The 27,501-nt window shown below is 41.3% G+C and overlaps 1 protein-coding gene across 2 annotated transcripts in view; it reads right to left on the reverse strand.

Annotated features, from left to right (window-relative positions):
- ARG2 (arginase 2) overlaps positions 1-27,501 on the reverse strand; it is a 66,047-nt gene that overhangs the window by 1,258 nt on the left and 37,288 nt on the right. For both annotated transcript variants that reach the window (XM_033952112.1, XM_033952113.1), the window contains 5 exons: positions 22,036-22,213; positions 20,687-20,846; positions 15,926-16,020; positions 8,440-8,544; positions 4,256-4,392 (listed from right to left, as the gene is read on the reverse strand). In XM_033952112.1, the coding sequence (XP_033808003.1) occupies positions 4,256-4,392; positions 8,440-8,544; positions 15,926-16,020; positions 20,687-20,846; positions 22,036-22,213 (675 nt within the window). The remainder of the gene's footprint in view (positions 1-4,255; positions 4,393-8,439; positions 8,545-15,925; positions 16,021-20,686; positions 20,847-22,035; positions 22,214-27,501) is intronic.

Consider the following 27,501-nt stretch of genomic DNA (forward strand, 5'->3'; position numbering starts at 1 on the left):
CTACAATGAGCAATGGAGCCAGTTTTAGTCAGTTACAACATAGGGTAATTTTATAAAAGCTTTTTGTGTGGCTATGCCTTGAAATGTGTAAAAAGTCCTCCAAATTAGAACATGCCTGTACACATGGGTTATGTAGAAGTAGGTGTGTTTGGAGGAGGAGTTTGAGTAGAGCAATGTGTGTACTGCAGCTGCATTCTGTTACACCTGCTCCCAGGCTGCTGGCAGTGCTGGGTTGTAATATATTACTGCTAATACATTACTTTTAAAAGTAATGTGTAATTGTAATGATTACTTTCATGCAAAAGTAATAAGTAACTGTAATACACTTTTCTGTAATGAGTAATATAATGTCTAATTGCGTACTTTTATAAAGTTACTTTTTAGCAATACTCATCCAATTTTTTGTGCCACTAAGCCCATTATTGTGCTGCTTCCAATTTCCAGCATGCTTCCTTTTAAATGAAATTGCATGAAGTGATACAGATGCCTTGGTCTTTGACATATAAGTATATATATATATATATTTTTTTTTTTTAACTTTGTAAGTTAAAAAGATGTTATGTTGGGAGCAAGGTGTGTCTGGTAAGCTACAAACTCGAGTATGATGATGTGGCATCAGTGCCAGAAAAAAAATAAAATCTTTTTCAATCAATTGATTTTAACCAGTCATCATGAAGTAATTTTTCTGGATGAGTACGGCCATGTCATGAATTCATTAGTAGATTCTCTGGACATCCTACAAATTGAAACTAAATGTTTATGCTTTTTCCTGCCTACTTTGGCCATATTGAAAAACAAAAATCTAAGCTCTTCAGTTTGGAGAAGAGACGGCTCAGGGGTGATATGATAGAGGTCTATAAAATAATGAGTGGAGTGGAAAAAAGATGTGAATTGCTTGTTCGCCCAGACTTCTTGTAGACCTCCCATAAGCCTACCTTAAGCCTTGGGTGCCCAGCAGCAAGGTGAAGGAGAAGCAATTCTTCCTGAATCCTCCCAGGTGACTCTAAACCACCCCGCATCCCTGCCCCCTCAAGCCCTTACCTTTAAAGTCCTGGTACACTAGCAGTAAAGCGGGACAGGAGCAATCTTTCTACATTCCTGCCCCGTGAATAACCACAATCAAAAATAGCAGCCATTTTTTATTGCGGCTCTTCACGGAGAAGGAGCATAGAAAGATCGCTCCTGCCCCACTTCATTGCTAGACCACCAAGACTTTAAAGGTACCAATTACCTGGAGAAAGTTTCATTACTTCAACCTTTCCAACATGGATTTCGTTCTAATTTTAGTACTGAAACTTTATTGATTTCTCGATTTTTCTAAAATTAAACAACTACGACTGGAAAATAAATGTTCTATTTTACTTCAGTTTGATTTATCTGCAGCGTTTGATGTGTTGCATCATGATATTTTGCTTCAATTACTTTCAGATATCAGAATTAATCAGGTTGTTCTTGACTGGTTTTCTAAATTTTTACTGTCTCATTCTTACTCAGTCAGTATTGAAGTATTACTCAGTCAGTATTGAAGTATGTCTAACTCCTGGCAGCCTCCTTGTGGGGTTCCATAGGGTTCTCCGCTTTCCCCAATCCTGTTCAATCTTTATATGAGTACTCTGAACACCTTTAAGTTGTCACCTTGGGAAATGCTCTATAGTTTATACCAGGGGTGTCCAATGTCGGTCCTCGAGGGCCGCAATCCAGTCGGGTTTTCAGGATTTCCCCAATGAATATGCATGAGATGTATTAGCATACAATGAAAGCAGTGCATACAAATAGACCTCATGTATATTCATTGGGGAAATCCTGAAAATCCGACTGGACTGCGGCCCTCGAGGACCGACATTGCACATCCCTGGTCTATACTATGTGGATGATATCTTTATATTGATTGAGATTGGTTCAATCATTACCAATTTAGTTTTTAAAATAAATCATTGCATTTTCAGACTTCAGGCTTGGGCTATGTCCGTCCAGATGCAACTAAAACTCTTGTGGTTAGGTCCAAAACTAGATTGTCTCCCTTCCACTAAACCAGGGTTATGCAATTCCGGCCCTCGAGAGCCGGAGCCAGGTCAGGTTTTCAGGATATCCACAATCAATATGTATGAGATGGATTAGCATGCACTGCCTCCTTGAGATGCAAATCTATCTCATGCATATTGATTGTGGATATCCTGAAAATCTGACCTGGCTCCGGCTCTCAAGGACTGGAATTGCCTACCACTGCACTATACTATTAGATTCTGGGGTTTCTCTGCAAATTGAGTTCTTTTCCAAGATCTTGGGAATACTTTTGGACTCTTCCCTTACCTTTAAGGATCAAATAAACTCTGGTCAAAAAGGTTTTTTTAGGTAACGAATGTTGAGAAAGGTTAGATCTTATTTCCATCAACGCTATTTTTCTGTTCTGATCCAATCAATTATACTATCTTGTCTAGATTACTGTTATGCTATCTATCTTGGCATCACAAAGATCTGCCTTCAAAAGTTTCAGTTAATTCAGAATACCGCTGCGAAGTTGATCTATGTAAAGAGCAAGTTCGACCACGTGACTCCTTTGTTTTTAAGCTTCCACTGGCTCCCGGTTCATCTTAGAATTCAATTTAAATGTGTATGTATTATTTTTAAGATTTTATATGCTATTTTTGCTCCTTTTGTTCCTCTATCATGGAACGTTTACAGATTTTCCTATGCGAGAGGTACCTAACAATTTAAGCTTTCCCTCCCTTCTAGGAAAGGAATTAAGTATTTTTGTCTTTCTTTGGTTTTTAAATTTTCTCAAATATGGAATGAACTTCAAGTTTCAAGTTTATTATTTTTCTTGATTAATCGCTTAATCAAATTCAAAGCGATGTACTTCATTTAACCTTGTGATGTCCTGGTCCTTTCCAAACCTTTAAAAACTTTCCTATTTGCAAAATATTTTAAAAATTAATTCTCTTGCAATTTATTAATTATTGTTAACTGTGTCAAGCTTCCTTTAGTTGATGACCCGGTATACAAAGCTTAGTTTAGTTAGGGGGCAGGGATGCGGGGTGGTTTAGAGTCACCTGGGAGGATCCAGGAAGGATTGCTTCTGTCTTACCTTGCTGCTGGGTAACCAGGGCTTAAGGTAGTCTTATGGGAGGCGTACAACAAGTCTGGGGGGAGGGGATGCAGATCAGGTGACTTGAATATAAACCAAGCCCCTCATTTTTGGGCCCCAAAATTTCAGTTTATATTTGAGTATATAAAGGTATATCTTTATACAATAACCAATATAAGTGCTTACTTGGCACCTCCTATAAAATTACCCTCCACATTTTCAGTTTAATTCATACTTGATCTGTTTACAGCAGTGCTTCAACTCTCCTGAAGGCACACTAAGCCAGTAAGTCTTTCAGAATTATCAAATTTTAATAATAAATCTCTCTCCTTTCTCTTCTTATATTTTTAAGCTTTGTAAACTGTGCCGAGCTCCACTTCCGTGAAGAAGATGCGGTATATAAACTTAAGGCTTAGTTTAGTTTAGTTTAGATTATTACTGGGTAATAAGTCCATAGTATTGTCAACCCCCCATGTATATTATATTTTTCACTTTATACTTTTATCTTTCATTTCTACTTACATATTAAGAATGAAACAACAATCTGTAAAATATAGGGATAAAGGTGTAGAGTGAAAAATATTTCAGGATTACCATAACGAATGTCCATGTGAGAGTTTTAGATTTAATAGGTTGTCTGTACATGTAGATTTCTCATGTATATTCATGGTGGTAATCCTGAGTAGTAAGGTGTGGCTCGAGCAGTACTGACTTACATCTTCAACACTACTTTCTTAACTTTGTCATATATCCACCGTGAGTATGCAAATTTGCATGTACTGCCTCCATTCTTATGTAGATCTGATTTATACATATTCATTATTAAGGACTGGGTTAAGAACGTAAGGAAGTTCTTCTTCACCCAGAGAGTGGTAGAAAACTGAAACGCTCTTCCGGAGGCTGTTACAGGGGAAAACACACTCTAGGGATTCAAGACAAAGTTAGACAAGTTCCTGCTGAACCGGAACGTACGCAAATAAGGCTAATCTCAGGGCACTGGTCTTTGACCTAAGGGTCACCGCGTGAGCGAACTGCTGGGCATGATGGACCACTGATCTGACCCAGCAGTGGCAATTCTTATGTTCTTGGATAACAAAACTTGCTGTAAAACTTAAACATTTTTTTTCACCTGATTTGCAAACCCTCTAGCACTGCACCAGTTCAGTTTACCTGTATTATGGATTTCCTCTGTTATGTATATGCCTTCTCTGTATGTTAATCCTCCCAGAACAGGAGTGCCTGTCGCTGGAGCCAATGTGGGATCAAAGGCATCAATGTCAAAGCTCAGATGAATTGGTCTTTTTCTTCTAAAGAAAGGTGAAACCAAAAACCCATGAGTCTCTTCCTGTCTAAATCATGCTATCTAGAAAGATCCTTTTATGAAACTAAGTTGCTATCTAGCCAAAGTTCTATGTATTTCATGTAAGCAGCATAACTTTCTGTAGAATTATTAGAAAAACTGATTTGATGTATTCTTTCTTTATAATTAACAAGTTGCTACTTTATACTGTTTATAGTGAAAGTCAGCCCCCCACCCCATCCACCCTACAGAGTATGTGAAAACCTTCCTCATCCATCACTCCCTCTGTAATACTAGCACCATAGTTTTGCAAAATTTGGAGGCTAGATCCTGCTAGGCCTGAATAGCAGAACTGGGATTTATGCCCTTACCGTTCCAACAAGAGCATAGTTTTCATACTCTAACAATGCAGTATTTTACAAGGATTCCTCTCACACCACCCCATGAGGCATAGGCTGAAGAATGAGGTGGGCCAAAGAGGCCACGGTCCTATCAATTTTTGCTTCACACAGTATTAGCAACCAGAGAGAGAGAGGGATGACTGGACAAAAGCTTGGTTCATTTGACTGTTCCAAGCAAACAGATGTTCTGCTGCCCCTGACATAAGGGGGGTTGGCATTTACAATATTCCCCCCCCCCCAAAAAAAAAAAAAAAAATGGCCCTTGTTTTGTAGGAGAAAGATTAAAGAATGTATATAGTAAAATTAAGCAGGAGCCTTAGACTGAAATTTCACCTCCATTACTGCTCTCTACAAGTTGGGTACTTGCTTCAGGCATTTGGTGTAACCTTTTAGTTTCCTTTAGAAGCCCTAAAACAGAAGAGGACCCCTAGTGCTTTTTGTGAAAATAGTATCTATTCCTGCACTACTGATGCCTACTGTTAGCATAGATGCCAAGTTACCCAGTTCCAAGTTGGAGACTTTTTGACCACACCTAGTCTTGAATTTAAGTCCTCAAGCAGTGTGTGATTTGTAGTGCCTGTTCTGCCCACTGAAATCAGTGCTACAAGTCCCATAATACACCAGGATGGGGTGGTCAGAAACTGGGTAACGGCATCTGTGTAATACACCACAGGGAAAGTTCTGCAGGAAGAATGTTAGAGCAGTGTTCAACCGCCGGTCTGTGGACCGGTCCACAGAAATTTCCTGGGCCAGCACGTGCGTCGGGCCCCAGACAGTGCTCTTCAGCCACCGGTCCTCGGTGCGATTGATGCAGCATTGTCTTTGGGCTGGCTCCCTCTTCCTCAGTACCTGCAGCGCACAAAGCTGCAGGCAGAGGCTCCTATGCGCATCTTGCGCCTGAACCGGAAGCCTTCTCTCTGACGTTGCAACGTTGGAGGGAACGCTTTCAGATGAAGCGTGGGACGCACTGTCCATGACTTTGTTCACTGCAGCACTGAGGAAGAGGGAGCCGGCCCGAAGGCAAGGCATAGCATGGAGGGAAGGAGACACCAACAGTAGGAGGATTGATTTTATTTTTGAATTTAGTGATTGATTTACATCTGCTGTCTGTTCAGGAAGAAATGCATTTGTTTCTTTTTCTCTGGGGTTGTACTGAATGCATAGTCTTGCATCTTAGGGTTTGTTTGTATATATTAGTACTTTTAGTTTTTGGTCCCGTATTTGCATAGGGGTTATCTGTTCTGGTAGGAATGAATGTTGAGAAGCATACAGTGTGCTTTGTGTAGTTTAATTTTGTGGTTAACCATTATGTAGTGTTAATAAGATTATATTGTGTGTATATGTGAAAAATAAATGGAAAAAATAGTGTTACAATTAGTACTATGATGGGGGCGGGGTTTGGGTGGAGATGGCGGGATCTGGTCCACAACTTAGCCCAGTGTTCAACTGCCGGGCTGCAGACTGGTGCAGGTCCACAAAATTATTATTTTATTTCCGCCAGTCCATAGGTGTCAAAAAGTTGAACACTGTGTTAGAGGGTACTCAGCTGTGCTGACTTGCAGTGGTAAGCTACACATAAAAGTACAAAAAAAACAACAACAACTTAGTGCTAAGTTGCAAATAACTGGAGTTCAAGTGACCTAGTTCTTCCAGGCCAGAGCTCTGTTCTCTTAGGGTGTTACACTGTCCTTATGTGGGTATCGAGGACTGCAATCCAGTTGGGTTTTCAGTTTTCAGGATTTTCTCAATGAATATGCATCAGATTTGCATACAATGGAGGTAGTGCCTATAAATAGATCTTATGCATATTTGGTTGGGAAATCCTGAAAGTGTAACTGGATTGAGGACTGAGGTTGCCCACCCCTGTTTTAAACCCTGTGCCTAGTAGTGAATTGCTTTGGAATCTACATAGCAGACTATGAGGTGCTGCTCAAAAGTTTAGGGAATGTGAACAGCGCACGCGAATTGGATATAGCATGCCCTTCCACTGCTAGAGAGGTCTAGCAGTATGCTTTGTGAATCAGTGTGCAGCTGAGTGGTTGCGTTTTGTTCTGTGCAATTTTGTAAGGTTGTGTTTTAGTGACTTGGCGATTTCAATATGACAGATTTTACTGAGCAAAGAATCTGCATCAAATTTTGTTTCAAACTTTTTAAAAAAACTGCTGCAGAAACCCATCGTATGCTCCAGGAAGCCTTTGGAGATAATGCCATGTGCCAAAGTAAAACCTTTCTTTGGTACAAACGCTTCAAGAGCGGACAAACATCTATCCACGACAATGACTGTTCTGGCCGACCGAAGGCAAGCACAACACCGGAAACCATAGCAAAAGTTAATGAAACTATCCTTGCAGATCGTAGGCAAACTATCCACGGTGTTTGTGAGATAGTAGGATAGTCATATGGAACAGTTCAACAAATTTTGTTGGACGAATTGAACACGAGACACATTTCTGCAAAATATGTGTCAAGACTGCTAACCGGTGAACAGAAGGCCCATCGCGTTTGTCTGTTCGGAACTTCCAGAAACATTACAGTGATTACGTACCATCTCTGTTCGCCTGACCTTGCCCCCTGAGATTTTTTTCCTATTCTCCACAATAAAATTACGACTGCCGTTTTAACGTGATTGAAACGATCCAGGCAGAGTCGCAGGAGGTCCTTAAGGCACTCACCCAAGATGACTTTCATAGATGCATGGACTCACGGAAAAACGCTGGGGTCGTTGTATATATTCCCAAGGGGATTACTTCGAAGGAGACGGTGGAAACTAGAAGAATGAGATGTACTGTGTCCGCATCTATGAGACAAACTTGGTCTTTCCTTTTACATGGAGCATTTTGGACCCCAGTTAGATTACAAAAGTTAGATAGCTCTAAGTCTAATAGATGCTGGCATTGTAATCTGGAAGCAGGGACTTTGGATCATTTAATATTCTATTGTCCCTGTATCATGGCCTTTTGGAAATCAATTTGGTCTCAACCATGTAGCATTATCATATGATACAATTATGTTCGGTATGTCAATGAGAACAAAAAGTCAAATTTCATCAAGCAATAATAAACTTTTATCGATTATGACAGGAGTCGCCATACAACATATCACCAGTAATTGGAAAAATTACAGTAGACTTAACTATACCTTCAGGTGGAATTCATTGTGCCACATTTACAAAATGGAAAGAATAACTGCCATACAAAAAGGGAATTATAATAATTTTGAAAAGATTTGGGGGCCACTGATAAAATATTGCAATGATTAGACACCATTGTCCACTGAAAGTACATTTATATATAGGGGGGTTGGTATTAAGTTTTATTAAAAGTTTAATCAATAAATAAGAATATAATATTTATATGATTATTGACTAAAATATTTGTGGGAAGGGTGGGTGGGGAGGGTATAATTTTATGTATTTAAGATATTAGAAAAAAATTCAAGTGATGTATACAAGTTTTAACTGATATAATATTGTGTACTTGATGTAAGATGGAAAAATGAATGAAGAATTTGGAAAAAAAAAATATTTTTTTTTACCATTGAATTCCCTGAACATTTGGGTAGCACCTCGTATTGCACCCTCTCATTTGTTGGACTATAGTAACTGCCTAGAATCTCTAGAATGATTTTAATAAGTTTATATTAAAAACACATACCTGCTCAAAAGCTGCTCCAACGTTCTCTCCATGACTTTCTGGATGCCAAGCTGATCAATATCCCTCATGGAAAAGTACGGGATGTTATAGTTCTTCAGAATGTAACTATTTTAAAATGAAAATAAAGTAGATACTGATTTTTTGACCCACTTTTTATCCTTGCAGTTCAGTTGGAACTAGGCTTCAAATGTTGCTGCTATTAACATTCATTTACAATGTCTCTCTATCGTAACTAGTCTGCTAATTTGAGTGATAGCCCTTAGCTGAGAGCCTTATTCCAAGGTTTTCTGCAGCAAACCACAAGCAAGGCTCCTGAATAGAGCCACTGGGTCTTAATAAGATTGCTGCGAGGATAGCATACATACGAAATAGCAATCTAATGTTCTCTTGGGTATGACTCCTCTCTCTTCTCTCCCTTCTCTTTCTTTCTTATGCCACCCAGCATGTCTCTTGTATACATTATATCAGTAGACTAGGGTACCTCCTAGTTACTTATATACTTATCATGGAGCCATACAGAAACGTGACATTACCTGGTGCCAAAATTGACCTTTCTATATTTCCCTGACAAGTGCATTTCCAATACTAAGGCTAATAACACTGGAGAACAGACACCCCCCCCCCCCTGAGTTACACTGTCCTTCACTAGTGCTTCTTAGGAGAACATCATATCATGTCCCAAAACAATAAGGCCACAGTCAGGAAATCTGACTGCTGGTTTCTGGAGCAAAGGTGAATCTCTCTCTCTTTTGCTGACAGCGAGGAAAATGATAGCTTAGAAGAATGAATTCATATGCATAATGTCTGTCTCTCTTGGGAATATAACTATTTAGGGTTATCACAGGGGTCTTCTCCTACAATATATGGAGGTTTTATGCTTGTGTCATCTTCCGCCTACATTTTCATGCAGGTCTTATTCCTGATTCTACTCCGATTCGTCCTCATTTTCACACTGGAGCAAAGACTGACTCCCACCTACCTGCCACCCCTGGACTGTAAACAGTGTTGGGGCAATTCTAAACATAGGCGCCTATTAGTATGTATGAATAATTAGCAGGGACATGTATATATGTATTGGGTGCTATTTTATAAGGTAGTGCCCAAGAGCTATGGTGCATAACTGCAAGGAAGCTTATACTGTACATGGGTGAGCCATAGACATGTTGCCAAACATGCACAACTTCTAGAATACTATTAATTGCATGCATTGATCAGCCATTGACCTGGCATAAGTGATTGTGCCTAACATTTGGTATGCCAAAGTGAGTTTGCACTACAACAACCTAGGTTTGCCTGAGTGCCATTATAGAATTAGCACTAAGCACACACCAAAAAGCCTTTGACAAGGTACCCCATGAACGCCTACTTCGGAAACTGAAGAACCATGGGGTGGAAGGAGATGTACACAGATGGATCAGGAACTGGTTGGCGGGTAGGAAGCAGAGGGTAGGAGTGAAGGGCCACTACTCGGACTGGAGGAGGGTCACGAGTGGTGTTCCGCAAGGGTTGCTGCAATTCAATGTATTTATAAATGATTTAGAAACAGGGACGAAGTGCGAAATAATAAAATTCTCAGATGACAAATTATTTAATGGAGCTAGGACTAAAGAGGACTGCGAAGATTTACAAAGGGACCTGAACAAACTAGAGGAGTGGCTGACAAGATGGCAGATGAAGTTCAATGTAGAGAAGTGTAAAGTCTTGCACATAGGAAACAGAAACACTACACGATGGGAGGGCTGGTAATGGGTGAAAGTAGCCTAAAAAGGGACTTAGGGTACTGGTAAACAAGACAATGAAACCGTTGGCCCAGTGCGCAGCGGCCTCTAAGAAGGCGAACAGAATGCTAGGTATCATCAAGGAAGTTATTACAACCAGAACGAAGGAAGTTATCTTGCCATTATATCGGGCAATGGTGCACCCGCATTTGGAGTTCTGCGTCCAATACTGGTCGCCATACCTTAAGAAGGACATGGCGATACTCAAGAGGGTTCAGAAAAGAGCGACAAGATTGATAAAAGGTATGGAAAACCTTTCCTATGCTGAAAGATTGGAGAAACTGGGGCTCTTTTCCCTGGAAAAGCGGAGGCTTAGAGGGGACATGATAGAGACTTACAAGATCATAGCATAGAGAAAATGGGAGGGACAGATTCTTCAAACCTTGGTTGCCTCCGCTGGGTCAGACCAGAGGTCCAACATGCCCAGCAGTCCACTCCCGCGGTGGCCCATCAGGTCCATGACCTGTAAGGTGATCCCTGTCTAAACCCTTTAATCCCCCTTGTCCTTCTATCTATACCCTTTCATAGCCTATCTCTACCTCTATCTATATCCCTCAATTCCCGTATCCTTCAGGAATTTATCCAATCCTTCTTTGAAACCCGGTAGTGTACTCTGTCCTATCACAACCTCCGGAAGCACATTCCAGGTATCCACCACCCTCTGAGTGAAAAAGAATTTCTTAGCATTGGTTCTAAACCTGTCCCCTTTCAATTTCTCTGAGTGGCCTCTTGTTCTTGTGGTTCCCAATAGGCTGAAGAATCTGTCCCTTTCTACCTTCTCTATGCCTTTCATGATCTTGAAAGTCTCTATCATGTCTCCTCTGAGTCTCCGCTTTTCCAGGCAGAAGAGCCCCAGCCTTTCTAACCTGTCTGCTTATGAAAGGTTCTCCATACCTTTTATCAGTTTCGTCGCTCTTCTCTGAACCCTCTCAAGTATCGCCATGTCCTTGAGGTACGGTGACCAATATTGGACACAGTACTCCAGATGCGGGCGCACCATCGTGCGATACAGCGGCATGATGACTTCCTTCGTCCTTGTTGTAATACCCAACATTCGGTTTGCTTTCTTTGAGGCTGCTGCACATTGTGCCATTGATTTCATTGTTGTATCCACCAGCACACCCAAGTCTTTTTCAAGGTTACTTTCCCCCAGCACTGATCCCCTCATTTTGTAGCTGAACATCGGGTTCTTTTTCCCTATATGCATGACCTTGCATTTCTCTATATTAAAGTTCATTTGCCATTTATTTGCCCACTCTTCCAGTTGGTTTAGGTCTCTGTGTAGGTCTTCACATTCTTCCGCGGTTCTAATCCTGCTACAGAGTTTGGTGTCATCTGCAAATTTTATAACTTCACACTTCGTCCCCATTTCCAGGTCATTTATAAATACATTGAACAGCAGCGGTCCGAGCACCGACCCCTGGGGAACACCGTTCGTGACCCTCTGCCAGTCGGATTAGTGGCCCTTCACTCCAACCCTTTGCTTTCTGCCTGCCAACCAGTGTTTATATCTGTATACGTCCTCTTCCACCCCGTGGTTCCACAGCTTCCTAAGTAACCGCTCATGAGGTACCTTGTCGAAGGCTTTTTGGAAGTCGAGATAAATGATGTCTATGGGTTCCCCTTTGTCCATCTGGCTGTTTATCCCTTCAAAGAAGTGCAGTAAGTTCGTTTGGCACGATCTTCCCTTGCAGAAGCCATGCTGGCTCACTTTCAGTTGTCCATTTTTTTCTATGTGCTCACAGATGCTGTCTTTTATCAGTGCTTCTACCATCTTGCCCGGAACTGAAGTCAAGCTTACCGGCCTGTAATTCCCCGGGTCACCCCTTGATCCCTTTTTGAAGATAGGTGTGACATTTGCTATTTTCCAGTCCTCCAGGATCTCCCCAGTTTTCAAGGATAGGTTACAAATTTGTCGGATTGTTTCCGCTATCTCGTTTCTTAGTTCTTTTAGTACCCTTGGGTAGATTCCGTCCGGGCCTGGTGATTTGTCACTTTTCAATCTATCTATCTGCTTGAGGACATCCTCATGGCTTACCTCTAATTGCGACAGTTTTACGTCTTGATCTCCATTTATGATCTCTTCGGGTTCTGGTACATTGGATTTGTCCTCGTTTGTGAAGACAGACGAGAAGAACTTGTTTAGCCTGTCAGCTACCTCTTTTTCCTCCTTTACCACTCTCTTTCTGTCTCCATCATCCAACGGTCCTACTTCCTCCCTCGCCGGTTGCTTCCCTTTAAAGTATCTGAAGAACGTTTTGAAGTTTCTTGCTTCCCCAGCCAGCCTCTCTTTGTATTTTCTTTTTGCTTTCTTAACCGCTCGGTAACATTCTTTTTGGTGTTTTTTTGTGTTCCTCCCAATTCTCCCCGGTTTGGTCCTTTTTCCATTTTTGGAATGATTTTTTCTTGTCACCTATCGCTTTCTTCACTTCATTTGTTATCCATGCTGGGTCTTTTGTTCGATTTTTTTTGCACCCTTTCCTAAACCTGGGGATATACAGGCTTTGTGCTTCTTGCACCGTGTCTTTGAATAGGGACCAGGCTTTCTCTACGGTCTCCATCCTTTTTGGGCCGTTTTTGAGTTTCTTTCTCACCATTGCTCTCAAAGCATCGTAGTTCCCTTTCTTAAAGTTGAGCGTTGTCGCTGTGGTTCTCTTCACTTTTGATGTTCCTACTTCTAATTTGTACTGGATCATGTTGTGATCGTTGTTTCCTAGTGGTCCTATTACTTCTACATTCTTTGCAGGTCCCCTAGCCCGTTGAGGATTAGGTCGAGTGTGGCATCCCCGCGTGTTGATTTCTTGACAATCTGTTCCATGAAGCAGTCCCTCACAGCCTCTAGGAATTCTGCCTCCCTTGCACAGTAGGAGTTTCCAATATTCCAGTCTATCCCAGGGTAGTTAAAATCCCCCATTACCATCACACTTCCGCTTTAGCATTCCCGCCTCAATTCTGCTTCCAGTTCTTTGTCGTTTGCTTCTGTTTGTCTAGGTGGGTGATAGTACAGTCCCAATTTTATGTCAGCTCCATTTCTTCCCGGTAATTTGACCCATAATGATTCCAATCCTTACGCCTTCGCTGCCGTATCCATTCCGGTTGAGTGAATGGTGTCCTTTATATATAGTGCTATTCCTCCAAGTTTCAAGTTTATTAAACATTTGATGAATCGCCTATTAAAATTGCTAGGCGATGTACATCATCCAAGTAAAGAAACAGAGAAACTAACATATTAACAATAAAATTACATAAAGTACATACTTGAGGTGGGAGGAAAGAAATTAAAAAGTTACAATCTTGGGTTCGGTAAAAAAGGTAAAAGCAAAAGGTACGGGGTTATAAAACCAAAGCACAATTTAAGAAGTGTCCCTAAAGCAAATAAATTTCAAGTGTTAAAAGCATCATTAAATAAATAAGTTTTTAAAAGTTTTTTAAATGTTACGATGTCGTGTTCAATTCTAATATACTGAGGAAGGGCGTTCCACCATTGTGGTCCCATCACTGTGAACATGTTTGATCTCCTTGTCCCTATAATTTTCAAAGAGGGTACAGAAAGTAGATTTTGATCGGATGATCGAAGTGGGCGTTGGGTTTTGTATGGGATTAGTGATCTAGAAATAAATTGTGGTTCGTTGGATGCTAAAGTTTTGAAAATGAGAAGCATTATTTTGAACATAATCCTATGGCCGATTGGTAGCCAGTGAGCGTCTTTTAGTAGTGGGGAAACATGGTCATATTTTTTCGCGTTATAAATTAATTTTATGGCCGTATTCTGTATTAACTGCAATCTCCTTTTTTCTTTCTGTGTAATATTAATAAGTAGAGCATTGCAGTAGTCAATTTTTGATATTACTAAGGAGTGAATAAGTATTTTTATTGAAGTTGAACTAAGAAATTTGGCGATTGAGCGAATCTGACGTAATTTAAAGAAACAGTTTTTAACGATAAGAGAAATGTGTTCGTGGTAAATTAATTTATCATCTAGTACTACGCCGAGAATTTTGACCGAGGATACCAAATTAAGTGGGATGTTATTAAGGATGAACGGTTTTGAAAGTATTATGTCTTTTTTCCAATTGAATAACATCGATTTGGTCTTATTGATATTTAACGCTAATTTGTTTGAATTAAGCCAGTTTTGTATTTGTTCCAATTTATGGTTAATAGATGTAATTTCAATGTTATTTTCTGGGTCCAAGGGATGAATGAGTTGAATGTCGTCAGCGTATGAAAATGGAATGAAGCCTATAGACTGACAGATTCCTAATAGTGGTGAGAGAAAAATGTTAAACAGTAGAGGGGACAGAATGGATCCTTGAGGTATTCCAAATGATGAAGAATAAGAAGTAGATTCTTCATTATTAAATCTGACAAAAGAAGTACGGTTAGCAAGGTAAGAAGTAAACCAGGCAAGAACTCTCTCATTTATTCCTATTTCTTCAAGCCTGTTTAAAAGCAGATCGTGATCGATGGTATCAAAGGCGGCAGAGATGTCTAAAGAGAAAAGAATGACAGATTTGTGATGGTCTAGGTAGTATTGAATGTTCGAGGTTAAGCCTATTAAAGACCCTTCTTGTGAGTCCTCCACCCTCCTCTATTTGTTTTCTTCCACCCTTCTTGTGAGTCCTGTCTCTCCTATAGAGTTTGTACCCTGGCAGTACTACGTCCCATTTGTTTTCCTCAGTCCACCATGTTTCCATGATTCCAATGATGTCTAGGTCCTCCTTTTTGGCCGTGACTTCCAGTTCTCCCATTTTGGTCTTTAGGTTCCTTGCATTCGCATACAAGCAATTTAAGTCCTGGTTTTTTCTCTTTCCTGCTGTTTTTCCTTGTGATTTGCTCCTCTTGCCGTCCCCTTCGTGGGCTGCCAGGCCCTGGATTCCGTTGCGTTCTTCCTCTTCCTGTGGTGCATCTTTTTCGTCCTCAACCTGTTTTCTCATTTCCACCTGCTCCTCTAGCTCCTGCTGTTTACTCTTCTTTTTGTTCTCTAGTTTCTCTTGATCTTTGGACCCCTGTACTTTGTCTTTTGTTTCTTCCCAGCATTTTTCCTGCTCAGTATCTTCATTGGATACTCTTGTCCGAACCGTCGACATCAGGTCGACTGTCGGCTTTCCCCTTCTTCTCAGTTTAAAGCCTTCTCTATTCCTTTCCTGACGTTGTTCGCCAGCTGTCTCGTTCCTGCTGTGCTCAGGTGTAGTCCATCCCTCCTGAAGAGCTTGTTCTTCCCCAAAAAAAGTTATCCAGTTCTTCACAAAGTGGAAACCTTCCTCTTCACACCATCTCCTCAACCATGCGTTTATTGCTTGTAGCTTGGACTGCCTCTTCACATCTGCCCTCGGTACTGGCAGGATCTCTGAGAATGCTATCTTCTGTGTTCTCAGCTTCAGTTTCCTTCCCAGAATCTTGAACTGCTCAGTTAGTGTAGTCCTGCTATAACTTCTTCCTTAAATCTCAGTCTTATTTGGGCGACAGTAACCAAGGCAAGGTAATGTATTTATATGAATGCAATCTTCAGTCACCTCATTCCTTGACCTCTTCTGCTGTTATATCTGTGTCCTGTAGCAAATCTGAGCTCAGATCAGGTCCAAGCCATACAGGTTACCCCTTTAGAGGCTTAACGATAAAACGCACAACTAGCCCTAATTTTATGTTATATGACAAAGTGTGGGCTCAGACAAAAAAAAGAGAGAGAGAAAGCAATTATTACTTACTGCTCAGCAGGGTCAATGTCCCTTAAACCAATATATACAATGTCTGATCTTGAGAGGCAGGGTTTTGTCCAGGAGAACCCAGGAAGAAGTGGCACCTGAAAGTATAAGAAATGAGAATTTCACATTTATGTTGTAGTGAAACATGCTGTAGCTAGAAAGGTTGGCAACTTTGGTTATTTGAGTACTGGACAGATTTAGAGGGCAGTTTAATAAATGGGCGCCTACCTGTAGCCTATTCTATAATGAAAAGAACAAATGTACTTTTCTTTATATAGTACTAGTGTAACATGCCACCTGCACACCTAGAATAAAGGTGTGATCACTCAGAGCAGCTATAGAACTTGTAATAATGATTGTACTTAATTTACAAAAGAATTTGTATACATTAGCCTATATTCTAAGCTGTGACTGTGTGCCCTACTTATGCTCTGCCATAGGGATGGTCAGCTTCAGTTTGAGGGCTGCAACCTAGTTGGGTTTTCAGGATTTCCCCAGAGACTATGTGGAAATCTATTTGCATATAATGAACACAGTGCCTGCAAATAGATTTCATGTATATTCATTGAGGAAATCCAGAAAACTTGACTGAGTGTAGCCCTTAAGAACCGAGGTTGCTGACCCCTGCTCTACCCAAACTCACCCTCAAGCTACACATCATTGCCTTCAGGTGCCTTTAATAGAATAGTTTGTAGTTAAAATATTGTCATTTACACATGTATGTGCAGACATGCCTGTGTGTGCAACAGTGATCTGTCATTTGTATGTATTCTGGCTGCTACAGCTTGGTGCCTTCTTTATATTACCTCCTTAATCTTAACTTTAATCTTAATATGTGAAGCACATTCAAAGTATTCATTGTAAGCAAATATTCTGAATTTCAAAACAGTAGCTTATTTATATCACACAGGAAGGGAAGAAAAATAAAAGAAAATGATAAAAAAAGCCCAGATATTTTAGAGTGAATTTGTCACTATAGAAAGATTGGAGACTCATGTCCTGCCTGCCATCTGCTTTCCAAGGTAATATAATCCCTACCTTGTAATATTCACCAATAGTTCTGCTATTGCTGTACTAAATTTAGAACCAAGCTCGGCAGTAATGAGAGCTGCAGACTCACAGAAATAGTGCCAAAAATGGCTTAGGCATTTTTTTTTTACATTTTGTTTACTGGGCATCTTTTGGGTTTTCAGCTCAAAAATGATTATAGCTGGAACTATCGATTTTTCTTGATAACTAGCTAGAAGTTTTACCTTCCATTTTTAGTGCCTCGTTCTTTTTGTCTTATAACTAAGCTACTACAATGGAGTACCAGTGCTCTGGGTAGTCTTGGGGAAGACAGATACTAGACTCCTCCACTGAAAGCTGTATAAAGGTTCAGTACTCTTTTTGCTACAGTGGCGATGTATAATACTCTTTCACAGGAGTATTGATGCGCCTTGTCACCCCTTTCCAATGTAGAGAGCTGCATGGGAACGGGGACAACGGGAATCCCGCGGGACCTGCAGGTTCCCCCCTTGGGTCGCGGGGATCCCATGGGGATGCCCCCTAGGGTCGCGGGGATCCCGTGGGGATGCCCCCTAGTGCACTCGAGCCGTGAGGCTAGGCTTCTCCTTACCTGCCCTGCCACAGCACACAGCCGACTGGAAGTCTTCCCAATGTCAGCGCTGACGTTGGAGGGAGGGCTTAAGCAAAGCCCTCCCTTCCTCCGACGTCAGCGCTGACATCGGGAAGACTTCCGGTCGGCTGTGTGCAGCAGGGCAGGTAGGAAGAAGGCAATGGCGTACGAAAGAGGAGGGGGGGGTGCGCCCCGGGGAGTGTGCACAGCCAGTCAGGTCCCCCAATCGACCGACAACAGGACCGGCCGACAAACCTCCCTGCCCTGTAGCCGCGAATCTAAATTACCTCTTACAGCAGCTTCAATACTCCAGCTGCTGTAAGAAGGTAATTTAGATTTGCGGCTACAGGACAGGGAGATTTGTCCGACCGAGCCTGTTCTGTTGTCGGTCAGGTGTGGAAGTGCCACAAAGGTAAGGGGCAGGGAGGGAGGAAAGGTGGAGTGGAGAAGAAAAGACGCTTAAGGGAAATGGGTAAAACTGAGGGGGGGAGAAGGCCGCTGAAAGCACTGGGGAAGACAAAGGGGTGGAGAAGGACGCTGAAAGGACATGGGGAAAACGGGAGGAGGGGGGGAAGGCTGCTGAAAGGACATGGGGAAGACAAAGGGGTGGAGAAGGCTGCTGAAAGGACATGGGGAAAACAGGGGTGGAGAAGGCCGCTGAAAGGACATGGGGAAGGCAGAGTGGGGAGAAGGATGCTGAAAGGAAATGGGGAAGAGGGAGTGGGGAGAAGACGCTGGCAGGGAAGAAGACAGAGGTGCCAGACTATGGGGGGAGCGGAGGGAAAAAGATGGGTGCCAGATCAATTTTGAAGGGGGGAGAAAGGGAGAGGCACAGTAACAGAGCAAATGGAAGACGCAGAGAGAAGAGAGATAGTGGATGGAAGGAATTGAATGCAAACATGAGGAAAGCAGAAACCAGGCAACAAAGGTAGGAAAAAAAATTATATTTCTTTTTTTTTTGCTTCAGGATAAAGTAGTATATTAGTTGTGTTGATAAAAATTTATAAACATTAGAGGTTCTGGTAGAAACCCGTTTACAAAGTATGTATTCTTTCCAATTAATATTTCCAAATTAATAAAGTCTTTTTGCTTATTTTTAAATGGGTTTCTACCAGAGCCTTTAATTCAGTAGCATAATTAAATGAAATATCTATTTCTGAAGTTTATAGGGACTGGCGGGGATGGAGGGGATTCCTCGCGGGGATGGGCGGGGACGGAGGGGATTCCTCACGGGGACGGGTGGGGATAGAGGGATTCCTTGCGGGGACAGGTGGGAGTCCTCACGGGGACGGGTGGGACTTTGGCGGGGAAGGGTGGGGAGGGACAGGTAGGATTTCTGTCCCCGCGCAACTCTCTATTCCAATGCCCCTTTAGGGTTCCTTTGGAGTCCAGCATATGAGCATTGTGCCATTTCAGAGGAGTAGAATCCATTTTGTCGGGACTCCAGTAGCTGGAAAGCCTGAGCAGATATCTGTCCCATCTGGACTTTTGCCGTTGAGATTATTTAAAATATGTTGAGGCAACAGAGCTGCCTCTGGAAATTGGACTTCTGGCAGACTTATTTCATTTTTTCCCCCAGTTTGTTTATGAATTATTTTAAAATTTTATTCCATTGTTTTTACCCCTATTCATTTTATTTTATTAATTGAATTTCGCTGAATTCTATTATTTAATGGTTCCTCTCTTCTATTCCTATTTACATATTACTTTAATTCATTTAGATAATATTTACATAGATGGTGCTCCTATCTGTAAAGTTAAGAATTTCTATGAAATACTCTACATGCTTTTCTTCTCTCCACTACTTCCTGCCCTCCAAAGTCCTTCCTGCCCTCTTCTAACCCCTTCCTCTGTAATGTCGCCTAGAGCTTGTATAGGTATGTGCGACACACAATTGGAAGAAATAAAATAAAAAATAAATATCACAGCATTAAACACAATTGTTTGACTGATGGTTGGATAGGCCAGCCGGCTAGCTAGCTAGTCATCCTCTAGCTACGGTGATTAATTTAGTGTTGAGGAACAAGAGAGCTGCACATGAAAAGTACATAAAAAAACTCTGGCTCTTATTTCCTCAAAGCCAGTCTGTTCTAAAAAGTGATGGATGAAACGTGGTTTTGGCATACTTTTACACATGGTATTATTAATCTAGAATTTATCACCATTCATATTTTAATATTTCTATTTTATTTTATATACTGCCTATAAAACTATATCTAAGTGGTTTACAATAACCAACTAAAATTGTATAATGGAAAAGGGGAAAAGATAATACAATAGGATACCTAATTAGAATAAAAATAAAAGCACCATATTGGACAGAGACTCTAGGTAGAGGCTTCGCTGGAAATATTTTTTAAAAATATTCTATAAAGACTATTCTATAATATAAATATTCTATAAAACCCCATCAAAGAGAGCGCACTGGGCCCTTTAAAATGAACACGGGCTTGCTGGCATATTTTACAATGCCCCAAATATTGTCCAATGTGCTGGCCTTGAACACTCTTCCATCCTCCCCCCCCCCCCCCCCATGTCTTAAAGTTTAAATATGGCTGAAACTAGTCAAGGCACTGTAAAATAGATTTTGGACACAGAACAGAGATGCCCATTACACCAAGATAATATTGGTAAGAACAATACATTCTCCATGCCGGACCTGACCAATTTGAAGCACGACTCTAGCAAGGGAGCTGTCCAGTGTGATACTTTAGTTCTATAATTTTGTTTCCCCTATTATCACAAAAAAATGAAATCAGATGCAATGTGCTACAAATTACATAGGTAATTGGACACTTCCTATTTTGTATTACTTTTCTAATGGCAAAATTTATTTTATGGCGATAGGCTATAATATACAGTCAAAAGCTATGCTGGACATGCTAAATGCATTCAGCAAAACATGATACCATAACAAGACACAAAGAGCAAGGATTAATTAAAATGCTGAAATAAATTCCTCTTCAATAATTAACGCACTTCTAGAGATCACAAAGGAATGAAATTGCAGCTGCTTTGCTGGATACTTTGCCTGTAGCAGCCAATGGGAGAAGCCATGGAGGACCTGCCTCTGCCAAGCCTCTCAGCTTGCTGGAACATGAAACTGTACTAAATATAAACTCCACAAATGAGAAAACATACTATACCTTATCCTGAAGTTCTCGTAAGAGAAAGGACACTGGCTGCCCATGGAGGTTTCCGGACACTGTGGTGAGAGGTGTGTTAATGTCTGCGTGTGCATCCACCCAGATCACACAAAGATCTGGGCACTGCTGGGCATGGCCACTGATTGATCCTACTGCCAAGCTGAAATGGGTGAAATAGGAGAGGGCACAATAGAGTAGCAGTACTTTTATCTTTCTATGCCATTCTCCCAAAGGAGCTCAGAATGGTTCACATTAATTTTATTCAAGCATTTTTCCCTGTCTGTCCCCGGGGTGCTGGGGCTGTAACTTTAACCACTATGCCACTCTAGAAATCAAAATGTAGTAAAAGTGAGCCAAGTATAGGACAATTAAGCCATTGTGACATCACTGATGAGGTAGGCTCTTAGGCATTGGTGGAATGAGGCATTATGATGTCAAAATACCAGCTCTGGTTATCAGAGGCTGAAGTTTTTTTACACTATTTATTCAATTTTCTATACTGTTCTCCCAAGGGAGCTCAGAACAGTTTACATGAATTTATTCAGGTACTCAAGCACTTTTCCCCGTCTGTCCCGGTAGACTCACAGTCTGTCTAATGTACCTGGAGCAATGGAGGGGGGATTAAGTGACTTGCCCAGGGTCACAAGGAGCAGCGTGGGTTTGAACCCACAACCTCAGGGTGCTGAGGCTGTAGCTTTTAACCATTGTGCCACACTCTCTGCTACTGACCACTGGGTATCTGTGCTAACTACTCGGTCACAGTGCTCCATTTCTAATGCTGATTCCTTTCAAAAGTAATCAAAATTGTCTTCATTCTGTTCATTTACTTGTGTTAGCAAATAGAATGTTTCCTGGTTTTGTGCGAAAAATAGTTCCACCCAGCTCTAGCTCCATTTTCACACTTTTCCCACACCCAAGGCTTTCAGCTTTCTACCCTTACCAACTGTAACTACCTGTCGTAATCTGGTTTAAACTTGTAAAGACTTTCAGCTGCCATTCTTATTCATTCTTTCTGCTTCATGTTGAATTATCCACATAATTTACCCTTTGATTTTTCATTAAAAAAAAAAAAAATTAAGCAAAAGGTAGCAAATAAATATGATAGATGGGAATGAGACTAATGCCCCACCTCTATGCAGTGTTGGATTTACGTATGAGCTAGACAAACTACAGCATAGAGCCTCGCATTACAAGGTGCCTCAGGCCTTGCTACCATGGAGAATTATTAAACCTAAAATTTCCATCATACTTAATCGAGGTACTTATTACAGCTTAAATACCACAATACACGTAAATCTGTCCCTGCTCCACCCTGTAAAGCAATGATTCATATTTCAGATGACACTCACCTGTGATCTCCACCCAGGGTTAAGCACATGTGCCCAGTGCCTACTGCATTGTGAACCGCATCAGCCAGGATCTGAGCAGCCAAGCCAACTGAGCGAGGGTACTTGATGGTATTCTTGTAGAGCTCATCATTGGGCACTTGAGGGAAAGTCAGATCTCCAAAGTCATACACGCTGCAACCTGAAATTAAAAAAAAAGGCAAGCAAACCCAAATTGTATGTTAAAATATATACCTTTGGATTGCTCCAAAAGATAAGTTGAGGCATATCTATTGTGAATCTCCCTCTCTCAGCTTGGTGGATCTTCTGGAGGGCAGTTTCTTACAGCACTACAAGAGTAGGTTAAAATAAATGGATTGTGCTGTCTACATTAATGGAGCTAGACTGACCTACGTCGTTTTTAGAAAAGCCATAAAAACTGCCTTATTCGACAGATATATCACCTAAATAGTAACTCTGTTAATCCTTTTCTTTTCTATTTCTATCCAATGCCCCACAGAAACTCTTAACAAACTGTATTTTGTAATTTGCTCCTATTTCTAACATGTCCCCTCTGAAAATACTTAACAAACTGTATATTGTATTTCGCTGTATTTCAAGATTCTACATACTGTAATTTCATTGACTATCTGCATATTGTAACTGGCTGATTGTCCAGCTCTCTTCAAATGTAAACCGCCTAGAAGTCGCATGATTATTGGCGGTATAGAAGAATAAAGCTATTATTATTATTATTATTAATAATTGTGAGGATGGGGTATTGTTCAAAGTAGAAAGGTGAAAAAAAGTACAAGAATTGTTTTTGTACAGTAGATAAATTTTATAATCTGACCTTTTAATTTGGTCTCTGTTCTCGAATATACTAAGATGAGTTTCATTGCACCATTGGCCTCTGGAATGTGTAATTTGCTTCCTAGAGTAGTTCAGCTGAGCTTAGAAGATGAGGTGTTATATATAAGTGCTTCTGACCTACTGCCTGCAAATACACTAATAAGGGCTGCCAACAGTGTGATAAAAAAATGGAGTGGAGGAGTAACTCAATGAGCTAAGAACTAGGGAAGCCAGGGTTTAAATCCTATTGTTGCTTTTTATGACCTTAGTCAAGTCAATTCATATTCAACTGGCTCAGGTACAAACTTAGATCAAGAGCTCTCCGAGAACAAGGAAATATCTACTGGACCTGAGTGCAACTCATCTTGAGGCATTACTGAAAAGGTATGCAATACATCCAAATAAGGAAGTGTTTCCATTCTGCAATGAACAACTTTTTAAAAATCAAAATATGGGATATGCCTTATAATAATTAATAGTTTGCAAGCCTAACATCATCCTTGGTGATAGTGGGTGGGGAGAACTTAATCCTTAAAGTACTCCTCCACCAGCATGGGTCTCCAGTCATCTCCCCACCCAACGGAATAGAACATGGATGTGCTATTCTTAAGCTTGTCACACCACAAACATTATGTCAGGTGTATTTGAGGAAATACATGAAGAGGTGGGGGTGCATGCATTCATGAATTCTCTTCCTCCTCATCTTGCTGTTTTCATAGGCCTGAATTTGCTTTCTATGCAGAGGTCCATCTTCCATTGTCATTGCAGAGGTCATCCTCCCTAGTAATACTAATTATCACTTATATAGAGCTGAAAGGCTTACGCAGCACTGTACATTTTGACGTATAATAGACAGTCCCTGCTCGGAGGAGCTTACAATTTAACTTGGCCAGAGACATGACATATAAGGTTGGGGAAGCAGAACCCAAGGTAAGAGGAGCTAGGAGTTGAAAGCATTCTCAAAGAAGTGGGCTTTTAACTTGGACTTGAATGCTGTCAGAGACAGAGCCCGCCCTAGGGATTTGGGCAGTTTGTTCCAGGCATGTGGCACATCAAGATAGAAGGGACTGAGTCTGGAGTTGGCAGAGGAGAAGGAGACAGGCAGGAGGGGACCACCAACTGAGCACAGTTCACAGGGAGGGGGGGGCATGGGGCAGGTAGCGGAGGGCAGCTGAGAATGCATCTGTAGGTCAGCAAGAGGAGCCGGGGATGTGCTCCTTTAAAATAACAAAAAGATCCCACTGTTCAAAGCTTTGAACGGTGGGATCTTTTCGCTATTTTGGAGTTGTACCAGTGGGTCTCACCATCTTTATTGTGTATATCAATAGATATGCTCTATTCCCTGCCCCTTCACAGCATAGTTTATCCCTCACTTTGGCATAATACCTGGCTTACAACCAGCAAAATGAAGACCATGAGTCCCTCCTCTCTCTAGTGCTGGTCCTGCTGTGACTTCCAAGAGCTTAACTCTATCTGCTTTTTTTTTCTCTCTCTCTCTCTAAAGCAGTATCTCGCAAACTTTTCTGGCCGGTGGCACACTAAATGCAGTGCCCCGACCGGAAAGTACCCGGAAGTCAATGTCATCGTGTCAATGTCCACGCATGCGTGGAGACCCGTCTTGCCATGACCCTGCTGTTACAGCCATCCGGGAGTTGCTATCAGAAGAGGAGAGGCGCCGGTCAGGAGGAGAGTGAGCTGCGCCAGCTGACTTCCTACAGGATATGCCTCTCGCGGTGAGAGGCATGTCCTGTAAGCAGGCAGCCGGCGTGAATGACTCTCCTCCTCGTCAGTGTGTCACGGCATGCCAGATATCTCAGGAGGCACACAGTTTGATACACTGCTCTAAAGCATGAGTGTGGTAATTGAAGGAGCTGGAGGAAGAAGTGGTAGATGTTGCAGGGTCACAGGAGGGTAGAAGCTGCTGAGGAGTAAAAGCAGAGCAAGAGAATTGGGAGTTGGAGGGTGAGGGATTTGGAAGTGTAAGGAAAATGTTGCTAAAATAGAAGCGAGGGCAGAAGAAATGGAAGGGTGGTAAATTGAGATGTAAGGGAGATGCAGATTGCAGAGTATGAAAGGTCAACTGATAGAGGGTTGTAAAAAAAGAGTAGGATGCAGTGACAGATGGACAGCTGAGGTGAGAACAATGGAAAGTGTAAGATGAACTGGAGAAACGGGAGACAGGAGTGATATAACGTATGTTAAATGGAAAAGGCGAGTGTGGAATCAAGATGATAAACATACAGAGAAACACAGGGGAAAATGCAAACAGTACAATGATAAAAGGAATATAAAAATTAGATTTTGGACCAATAGAATCAAACTATCAATACAGATCTTTATTTATCAGCATTGGTCTAGCAGCTGTATTTTGAAACAACGTAATCTAGTAAAAACCTTTTCAGATGCTCCACAGTAAATAAAATTGCAGTAATCCAAATATGGCAATAATATCAGTTGACAAAACACTCAAACTGGATTATAAGAGCATAAGTTATAAGATCTACTTCCATCTGTGACCAATGATCATCATCAATGTTTGTGTGTCAACATGGACTATTAAAGATGTGCAGACCTTTATTATGTTATAATAAAAGAACTCAGACAAAAATTAGTTGAAATAAATGTATAGGGGGGCATCCCTCCTGCTGATTTTTTTTCCCCAAAGTTCGGGGGTGGGGAAGGGGAGGTAATTCATGGCTTGGAAGGGTTTGTGGCATCAAGGATTGGTTCTGTGGTGAGCCACCTGGCAGCAGGAGGGAGTGGGCATCCCTCCTGTTGCTCTTTTTTTCAGGGTCCGTTGTGTAGGGGGAGGGTGCAGCTGTCGGAGACGGCACAGTTTTGTTTTTTTTAATGGGGACAGGTATTGTGCATATGTAACATGCACAACATCTGTGCCATTAGAAAGAAAAAAATAAATAAAGGTTTTCCTGCCCTGAACAGCTGAGAGGCAGGAGGCTGCTTTGTGGATTCCCCTGCCAGCTCTATGTGTATGCAAGTCACTTTCTGAACAATCAATTGGATGGGATTATAACAGACTCCCGCAAAAGTCATTTGCATGGGAAGCCATTTGAACATTGATTGCCGTTTTGAAAATCTGTCAAAAAATTGGCCCACAGCGACCCACACAGTCTTAACCATCATTTTTAGTGCATCCAACACTCAGTCTTGTTTAGTTACAGAGCATACACATAAAAAAAACCAAAAACAATTGAAGGTACAGGAATGATTTGTACTTGTATTCTTTTATGCTTATAAATGAGTTATGATTTATGTTATAAATCTCTGCATTGGTGGTCATGTCTATCCAGTGCATTGATCTAGCTGGGCTTGGCTGTGGAATAATTTGTCAGCAGAGAAGCTTTTTGGATGCTGACCAATGCATTCAGCATGTGCAGGGTAAACAAGAAATTAAAGATGCCTTCCTGGCATACTCTCCACTGATCAAAGCCGACTAAACACTTCTCTGTTTTAAGATCTTAACATATTGAAAGGATAAAAGACTATAGAGCACATTAGGATATTACATCAAACTCATTTGTAGTGGAAAAACAAGACAGAAATATAGAACATGTAATAGTCAACAAGTATAAAGTTTCTGAAAGATGTTTTTAAAGTCAAAAATAACCATTTTCAAAAATAGGCTATATTTCTAAAGCATTATGCCAGGGGTTCTCAACACAATTTTTGGGACACAGCTAGCTAGTCAAGTTTTCAAGATAAATACAATGAATATGGATGAATAAATCTGCATTGTATGCAAACCTCCATTATATGCAAATTTATCTCATACAAATTCATTGTGGGTTTCTGGAAAACTTGACTGGCTGAGTGACTCATTGCCTGGGTTGAAAACATGCAATGTATTGGCATAGACATCAGGAAACCTACTTGATCAGACCAAGCTGGATCAGATATTCAGCAAATAGGGATAGTCATGGGCAGCTTGATGGCTATGCAGAAAGTCCATAGTTTGTCCCAGATTTGGGCTGTCATATTCTAGGTTGGTTAAGCCAGGGGATGCTGCAGAGGGAGCACTCGCAGTTCCTGGAAGGGACGAAGTTGTGCTTCTCATTAAGAGTAAGATCTGTTGACCAGATTTTAGAGCCCATGGGCTCTAGAATAGGGTTACTGAATCGGAAGCCAAGGACAGGCCTCAACATGACGAAGGCACACAAAGGGGGAGTTGTGAGGGCAGAGCCAAGGGTGTATTATTCATCAATAAAGTGATCTATTTACATCCTGCCTTCTAGAATAGAGTTACCAGAGATCTGGATTTACCCGAACATGTCCTCTTTTTAGAGGACTGTCCAGATGACTTTTCAAAACTTGGCACTTCGTCCAGGTTTTGAAAAGCTGTTGAGATTAGGGCTGAGTTTGGAGTGCATCTGCACATGCATACGATGTCATCACACCACAAATGCGCATACACAGATACACTCCAGACTCGGCCCGAAGAGACAAAGTTTGCGTGGGCCGGGGTTGGGAAGCGGAATGGGGTGGGCCCAGGGGCGGAGCCATGCATCCTCTTTTCCCAGATGCAAAATCTGGTATCTTTTTCCATTGCTGGTAAAAACCTCTGGAATTCCATCCCGGGAACAATGAAATTATGCAAAGATCGTACGTCATTTAAGAAATTAT

The sequence above is a fragment of the Geotrypetes seraphini genome, chromosome 7 (assembly GCF_902459505.1).
Source record: "Geotrypetes seraphini chromosome 7, aGeoSer1.1, whole genome shotgun sequence".
In the NCBI taxonomy this organism is placed as follows: Eukaryota; Metazoa; Chordata; class Amphibia; order Gymnophiona; family Dermophiidae; genus Geotrypetes; species Geotrypetes seraphini.